This window comes from Momordica charantia, assembly GCF_013281855.1.
Source record: "Momordica charantia cultivar OHB3-1 chromosome 8 unlocalized genomic scaffold, Mcharantia_2.0 BLBB01000008.1, whole genome shotgun sequence".
Taxonomy (NCBI): domain Eukaryota; kingdom Viridiplantae; phylum Streptophyta; class Magnoliopsida; order Cucurbitales; family Cucurbitaceae; genus Momordica; species Momordica charantia.
The window spans coordinates 13274530-13282864 of record NW_028275166.1 but is presented as its reverse complement, the minus strand read 5'-3'; the positions used below and the strand labels follow the sequence as shown (position 1 = coordinate 13282864).

At 36.2% G+C, this 8335-nt stretch overlaps 2 protein-coding genes across 2 annotated transcripts; one reads left to right on the top strand and one right to left on the bottom strand.

Moving 5' to 3' along the window:
• Positions 1-336: 336 nt before the first annotated feature.
• Positions 337-2745, top strand: LOC111019949 (uncharacterized). The gene has a single exon (XM_022296468.2). The coding sequence runs from the start codon at positions 602-604 to the stop codon at positions 2612-2614; it is 2013 nt and encodes a 670-aa protein (XP_022152160.2). The 5' UTR covers positions 337-601; the 3' UTR covers positions 2615-2745.
• A 266-nt stretch (positions 2746-3011) lies between these two features.
• On the bottom strand, positions 3012-6863 carry LOC148209562 (AP2-like ethylene-responsive transcription factor SMOS1). The gene is made up of 8 exons (XM_088127728.1): positions 6493-6863; positions 6112-6194; positions 5952-5960; positions 5776-5864; positions 5379-5452; positions 5250-5300; positions 5066-5142; positions 3012-3589 (listed from the first exon to the last, which is right to left on the bottom strand). The coding sequence occupies exons 1-8, from the start codon at positions 6723-6725 to the stop codon at positions 3012-3014; spliced, it is 1194 nt and encodes a 397-aa protein (XP_087983854.1). The 5' UTR covers positions 6726-6863.
• Positions 6864-8335: the final 1472 nt, after the last annotated feature.

Genomic DNA, 8335 nt, shown 5'->3' with positions numbered 1-8335 from the left:
TACTTGACTTAACCCAAACCTCAAGGTCATTCCTTGAGACCCTAAACTACCCAAACTATATTCAAGGACTTTTCACATCAAAATTCATAAAGAATTACAATATTTTCTAAAATTTAAGGTGAAACTTGCAACACACATATATTTATATTTTGACATGGCTGTGTATCTAAGTAATTCCTCCAAAAAAGAAAAACGTATCTTAGTTTGTTTTAGAATTTGATAAAATTGAAAGTGATATAAAAATTGATACTCTTTATGAATTCCATAATAAAAATTTAATTTTTTTCAAATTAATTATTTTTCTCAAAAGTATATATATCATTTTAAAAGATAAATATATTTTGCAGGCAGAGGAAAGAAGAAGCCAACGTAAGATAAATAAGTTGCAGATTTTTCATTTCCAATTTCCATGTCCTCTCCTGGTTGACTCGGGAAGAGACATCACTGAACTCGCTCACTCCATTGGATCATCTTCTTCCTCAATTTCCCTTCAATTCCGATCAATCCGCTCATATTTCCGATGGGTTTTCGCCGGACCCCCTAACAGAAACCCCCTTTTCCCCATTTCCGATCCATCGATCAATCAATCCAAAACCCTAAGATGCCCACCGCCGCCGCGCTCTTCCTTCTGTTCATCATCGCCGCCGCCTTCCCCCCGACCGCCACCGCCGCTCCGATCCTTGGCCTCGATTCGTTTCTGGCTCAGCAATCTCGCTTCGACCCACCTGCCTCCAACGACACATTTCTCTCCCTCTCATCCTCCCTCAAGAAATCCCTCTCTCTCTCTTCGTCTCCGCCCCCTCTCATCCCTTCTTTCATCTCCTCTCTTCTCTCTCTTTCCCTCTCTTTCTCTCTCCATGTCCGCCTTGTGGGTGATTTCCCCTCCGATTCATCCACCCATCTCTCCAATTTCCTCTCTGCATCTCTCCCTTCCGACCATTTCCATGTAATCGCTCCGTTTGATTCGTTTCAACACCGTCTCGCCGTTAAACACTCGCTCCATCTCGATGTCTCTCATGCTCCATCTTTGGCCTCCCATCTCTCTGAGATATTGGCATCTGAAATCTCCAAAACCACTTCTAGCCTCCGATCTTCGCTTCTTGCGATTCCTTACGCTTCTGTGGATCATGTTATCAAGCAGGATTTTGAGAAGGAGAAATCCGGTCAAGGGGTTTACATATATTTGCTCAATTTGGGCTCCCAATCGAAGCCCTATGCTTACAACTATGGCCATGGGGATTCTTCCCCTGGAGTCACCAAGTGTTTGGGAAGTATTTGGAGTGGCGGAGAAAGGTATTTGTGGGTTGATTTGGGTGCAGGTCCTGTTGATTATGGGCCGTCGCTGTCCGGAGATGGGGTTCTTCCCAGAGGCGAGTTTCATCCGCTGGCAACGTTGCACGGCCGCCCGAAGTCGCAGAAGGCGCTGCTGGCCGATTTGGCGTCGTTGGTTTGGAGCGCTTACCAGGTTCATTTAGTTCCTTCTATGAGAATTCCTGTTCCTTTTGAGAGTTCATTGGTAGTTCAGTTTATACACATTTATGGCTCTGAGAGTAGTGATGCTAGTGATTTGGATTGGAAGTCTATTGAGAGAACCTTGAATGATGGTGGGTTGTTGTTGGGTGAGCAGTCTTTGAGTTTCAAGACTTATAGGGTGAGCTATGCGAAGTGTCCGATTTGTGCTTTCGCCATTTCTCGGTCCACGTATTCATATACTTCAAGGTTTTTGTTCGATAACTATACTTTGATTGTGAATGAGTATTTGGATTCGAAGCGACTGCATCAGATACTGTCTGATTCTGCTGAGGAGTTTAGAAGGGCTGGATTCCCCGAGGAGGAGGAGATGGCCAGAGTTATCCCCGTTTATGTTTTCGATTTGAACTTGAACTCGATCCTCTTGCTTGATCGGTACCATCAGTCTGTAGCATTTACAGATATGGTTATTGCTGTAAGGACAAGGAATACCCAGACTGTGAGTGATTATAGCTGTAATGGTCGCCATGTATTTACACATACAAGGGAACTTGAGAGGCCGCTTGTTGGTTCAATTTTACAGAGTATGTGGGGAGTTTCGCCTACACATTTAGCTTGGAGCTCGAGGCACAATGACACCATAGTCGATTACTCGTGGAGCATTGGACAAACTCCTTTTGGCCCATTCTCAGAGGTTTCATCCTTATCTTTTGTACAGAAGGATGCAGCGAGGAGAAATGTTATCTTGACAGCGTTGAATCACAGTATCACTAGTGTGATTGATGTTCTCGACTCTGTAGCTGCACATGGGGGTGATAGAAATCTGCTTAAACCAAAACAAAGAACCGAGTTCATTCAGAGGTGGAACCTTTTCAAGTACAAGCTGGACAAAGTGGTGTCTGCAATGTCACATTTCGACTTCGAGATGGCTTTGTATTACGTAAGATCTTCAGATCATGACCTGTACGCGCTCCACTCCATCATCTACAAGGCGTCTCAAGAACTCGAGGCATCTTTGGTTTGCTTTAAAGACCCACCATTTCCATGGGGTTCTATTTCGATATCTATAGTAGTTTTCTTTGCTTTGGTCTATGTTTACACCAAGAGAGATAGACTTTTCAAGAACAAAAGAAAGCAATTTTGATCCTAATTTGTGGTCGCAGAGTATGTATTATCCAACACATTAAATATGTGATCACCGCAAAGTTAGATCAAAGCTGTTAGGATGTTGAATTCGGATTCGCGAATAACTGTTTACTTTGTTCGTTTCGACAATTTGCTTGAGTTTTCTGGGTTTTTACTTTTTTGTGGTTCTGCAATCTCTAAGATTCATGGTGTGAAGTTATTCTCTTAGTTTATCTATTTTTTAGAACAGATCTCAAATGGAGAAAGGGAGAAATGTTAAGCAGTTGATTCACTCATGTCCACAAAAATACGAAGAAAACAGTTGAGCGAGTCGAGATCGAGTTGAGTTCTTACTTCCATATTTACGTATTCGATATGATGATATTAACAAAGTACACACAAAATCAAGCATACTTTCAGGCTGCTTTGAAGCGATGAAATGCACCATTGAAGAACGAATGAAGCTCACTTTCTTGCAGATCTTTGTTGGAACTGCAAGCGAACGGGACGTCTGCAATTCTATCGCAGAAGACGTCTCCGAACTCATCAAAGACGCTGTCAAGCTGCACTCGAGTCTTTGCCTCTTCTCCATTCTCAACCTCATCTGCAGAGAGATTCGAGTTGGTCTCAACCAGTTTCTTGAAAAATGAAGATCGAAGAAGGAGGTCGAGAGCTGACGGAGAAGAAGATTTGGCATAACCACTGAGAGGGGCGCTGCAGCTCTCAAGAAGCTCTTGCTTCTGAAGGGAATGGAAGGAATCTGTGTCAAAGTGATGAGTTTTGAAGAGGGAGGTTTCGTCTGCCGGGAAGGAGCCAGAGGTGCAGAGTTCTTTGCGGGGGTCCGATGTCGTGTGGGCGCCGTTGGCGGTGGCTTGTGGTGGCGGGGGCTTCAGCCAGGCCATGTAATTGCTCCAGTCGAAGTTGGTGACTGCATTTATGCCTCGATATTCAATGGCTGCCATATCGTAAGCTCGAGCAGCGTCCTCTTGGGTGCCTGTGGTGAAATATTAAGCAAATTATGATCATCAATCGCATTTGGAGAAAAAATTATACTTCTACTGTCCTCCATTTAACATAAACTTATCGAGTTTTCTTTTAACAGTTAAATTACAATATTGGTTCCTAAACTTTTTTATAGCTTAATCTAATAGGTTATTGAATTTAAATCTAAAATGTGTTCGATTGTGTTTGTCAATTTGTTTGAAACTTAACCTTTTTTAGTTGCAATTTAGAACTAGATTTGTTAATCTCTCTTTTCATTTTTCGATTAAAACAATTATTTGATTTAAATTCATGTTTTTCAAGCATCGGTCGTGTCATTGAAACAAGAAAATAAATAAATAATCATTTTATACCAAAAAAAAAAAAAAAAAAACCATTTGATACATCCAAATAAGTCGATGGTATATTTTTGAATGAGTAGTTCGGTTTATAACTATTAAATTTTCTTTTTAACGAGGATGACTTATTTTCTAGAATAATTTTCAAAGTCTTTTGCTTGTGAATCACTCTTTCAAATCCACTATAAACTCAACTTTTACAAGCTCACAAACTTGACACTTACTTTTAAGACAGATTTTCAAAATCTGCTAAAACAAGTCACTACTAAAGGCTCGTTTGGTAACCCTTTTTTTTTTTTATTGTTTCCGTTTCCTTCTTTTTCTATAAAGAAAAATAGGATTACATGACTCCAACACAACACTCATGGATGCAAGAATGATAAAAACAAGTTTTTTATTTATGTTTGAACAAAATGGAAGCGAGAACAAGAAACAAGAAACTCGTTTTTATTTATTTTAAAATTTCTATATAATTTTGAGAATATTTCTAAAAAAAATGAGAAACAAAAAACATAAATAATTGTCAAATACTTAGATTTTTTAAATAAAATTGGAAACGAGAAACAATAAACCAGAAACATGAACATTATCAAGCAGACCCTAAAAGTTCTATATTCGTGTTTCTTCTTTATTGTTTCCTCTTTTTCAATCTACAAAAATATAACTACTTTGGTAACTGTCTTATTTCTTCTTCTTTTTTTCTTTTATTTATTTATTGAAAAAATAATTGAAAACATATTTGGTAACCCGTTCATTGTTTCTTGTTCTCTAATTTTTTTTGATTAAAAATATGTAGAAGTTTGATATGAAATTTAATTTTTCAAATTAAACATTAAAAAAGATTATGTTATATATATATATATAATTTTGTTTTTATTCTTTTTTAGTAAAACGACTAGGAGTGAGGATTCGAACTAATGACTTCTTGGTCAGAGACAAGTACGAATTATCATTGAGCTAACCTCAAGTTGGCCAACTTGAATTTTGTTGTTTCTAAAATTTACACTTAAAAATGAGAAATAAGAAATTCAGAACAACTAACAAATATACTTTTTAAAAGATTAAAAATGAAAAACAAAAAAAACAAGAAATGAGAATCTTAACAAAATAAATCTTTTAGAATTACTCACTATAAGTTCCAAGATAGAGGTACTTGTTCCCAAAAACTCTCCCTATTCTTGCTTCCCATCTACCATTATGATGGTGCCTGCAAAACAATTTGTTTTACCAAGTTTCTTTTGCAGTTTCCCTTTTTTATGGATAGAACATTCACGAAGATGAACACAAGAAAAATCTAAGAAAATAAAACTTCACCTTGCAACTCCCCTATATTTAGATACACCTCTTGAGAAGCCACTGCTCTTTCTGAAACAATAATTAAACAAATCTCACACTCAAACTTGATCATAAAAACAAATTAAATTAGAAGTTTTGAATCCAAACCTTCTTAAAGAGGCCAAATACTCCTCTTTTGTCATTGTTTGCATTATCTCAATCTCCTTCTCATATTCTGATGTCTGCATCACAAAGAAAATATTGAAAAGTCAATCTTTTTAGCACGTATCTCGATCTCAAGAGTAATTTGATATAGCATCAAGAGCGAAAACTCTAAGTTGAAACTCTTAATCCATCCATTTAAGTTTTGGGTCTTCATGAAAAAGGGTTTTAACAGTGGCACAGAAGATGAAATATAGAATCGTCCCTATATCCTTGTAGTTGATGGATAACAGTTGATCTGACCGGATTTGTCATAAGATTGTTTCGTTTCCTTCCTTATCGGAGAGGGACGAAGGAGCGAAATTCTCTAAAAAGCCAAGACGAAAGCAAGAGAAATGCTTACAGGAAAATTAGTGATGGTAGTTACACCCCAATACTTGAGTGCTGCTAAATCATATGCTCTTGCAGCTGATTCTTCTTCATCATAAGCTCCTATTGTCATATATAAAACCAAACAAAAACACATGAACATCTTATTCAAAGAGAGTAAAAGGCTTGGAATTAGTGAAGCTAACTCACCAAGATAAACTATTGGGAGTCCAAAAGATCCAGTTGATCAAAAGGTCATGAAGATGAGAGAGAGAAAAAAAATTCAAAGAGAATAATCAGAGGAGTCCCATGAGAAACTTTCAGAATGAGAGAGAGAGGAAAGAAAAAGGGAAAAAAAAAAAAACTTTACCTTGTTTGCCCTTCTTCTTCTGTGTCATGTTCCAAGAAAGCTTATCCCATAAATGAGCTTCAAACCTTCCAGTCCATCTATGTCTGCTCGTTTTAGATTTCACATCAATAATAAGACGGAGAGAATCTAAGAAGGAAAGAAGGGAACAGCCGCGGGAGAAAGAATTCAGAAAGTTCTAGGGCAACACGAGAAAAGAACTCGCCCTTTATTTGAATGGATTAAGAGTGGAGGGCTAGCGATAGCGATGACTTAGTGAAGGTAGTCTACGAGAGAAGGTTCTCGAACTGGGCTCCGACCGTTGGCCCGAATACAACATAGAGTCAACAAATTTAGTAGGACAGTGCAACGAATCTAAGAGCGGAATCAAGCTTGAAAACTTACCTGCTGACGCCGCGAAACCGTGAACTTCGCTTTGTAGTGGTGGTCGGAGCTTGATCGGATGACTGCTGCTTGTTAGTTTGATCGGTGGCGGTGGCGGAGGCGGAGGCGGAGGCAGAGGTGGGGTCTCTCCGCCGTCTCTTGACGCGCCTCATGGACTGAGATTGGCCTTCAGTCCAACATATTCTGAGGTTGTGTTCGTTCTTCAGTACCAAAGCTGGCGCCTCCGCCTCCATTTTTGGTTTTGGGATTGATTTTCTTCTCTGGTTTCTTCACCCTCAGACTCTGCAAGTCTCATTCAATTTGAATAATATATATATGTACTCTGTTTTGTCCTGCATTTTTGTTTAGTGGTATTGTGTTGAAACTTGAAACTCACAAGTTATCTTTCGCCTGGTTCTGAAATGTTACTGTTTTCGAATTGGAAAATTAGATATTCGGTAATTATTTATGTTTCTCCTCTTTCTTATTCTTGTTTTCGGTTTTTCTTTCCAAAATTTATATAAAAAAAATATTATTAGAATAATAAATATAAAAATCTAAATATAACATAAAAACTTTGAATATTTAATTTTCATAGAAAACTTTTACTCCTTAAATTTAAAATTGGAGAGAACCAGAGACAAAAATGGTTATTAATTTAACTTAAAGAAATAATAATAATAAATAGCTACTTAATGTAATTCTTTTTTTTGATTGAAAAAGAAGAAATCAGGAATGAGGAAAAAAAACAAGAATGTTACTCAACAACTTTAGTTGTCATATTTGAACAAATTTACTTTTAGTAATTTTTATTAAACATGATAGAGGTGAGCTTTTTTAACCTACGATTTAATCAAACATAAATGTCTTTAACTAATTAAATTAGGTTTCAGGTTGGTCATATTAAATATCGTTTATACTTTGAACTTAAATTTCTACTAAATTTCTATTTAGTTTCTACAAAGGTTTCGCTATTTGTGTATCTGTCTTTTGATTGAAACTTATCAAATATTTATGTGGTTAATAACAAAGTGATAAAAATCTAAGATATCAAGTTATCTGTGGTTAAACTAAAAAATAATTCATAGCAATTTAATCGATATTACCCGTGGCACTCGAATACAGGGTTATAGAAATCTTATCAACATTATGTGATTGCACTTTATAATAGCCTAACATTAGAGCTAACCACATAGACAAAATAATGATTCAATACCTAACCTGAAATGTATGTTTTTCAACCATTATTACCTTCCCATGTCACACCTTAACTATTAGCATAAAATGTTACCTCTAAAAGAACACAGACCAAATTAAAGCTACGTAAAATTGAAACTAAAGCTAGAGTATAGAGAGTAAAAATTTAATCCAAACCGTAAATTACGATAAAATATATGTTGTAGTTCCTAATTAATTTTTAGTGTTTTTCGATTTAGTCTTTTTGTATTTTAGTCTCTTATGTTTTAACATTTTTGTAATTCTATATTTTTTGTTCGTAAGTTTTAATGAGTTGGTAAAATTTTAGTGGGAGAAAGTTATGTCATTTAAAGAAAGCAAAGTAATTTCTCCTCCAAATTTTTATAAAGTTAGCAGAAATTTTGACTTTTTTTCTCCCTTTTCAGGTAACTTAATTCATTTTCTTAAATTTTTGTGAACACTGACTCATCATTAACCAATTATAGTATTCACGAACATAAATAGTATAATTAAAAAATATTGAAACGCGAGAGATTAAATAAAATCTTTTAAACAATAAGAACGGTTTAGGAATTAAAATATATATTGTATCTATATATATTTCTTAAGATTTAGAGAATGAGTTGAAATCTCATGATGGTCATGAATTAAATATCTTACGTGTTTC

Bases quoted from the DNA above. Each gene is read 5' to 3' on its own strand.
- LOC111019949 (XM_022296468.2), top strand. From the start codon at position 602: ATGCCCACCGCCGCCGCGCTCTTCCTTCTGTTCATCATCGCCGCCGCC.
- LOC148209562 (XM_088127728.1), bottom strand. From the start codon at position 6,725: ATGGAGGCGGAGGCGCCAGCTTTGGTACTGAAGAACGAACACAACCTC. The intron at 5,453-5,775 runs GTAAGCATTTCT...TTTGTGATGCAG, and splicing joins CTACCATCACTAATTTTCCT to ACATCAGAATATGAGAAGGA. The intron at 5,301-5,378 runs GTTTGGATTCAA...TTATTGTTTCAG, and splicing joins TATTTGGCCTCTTTAAGAAG to AAAGAGCAGTGGCTTCTCAA.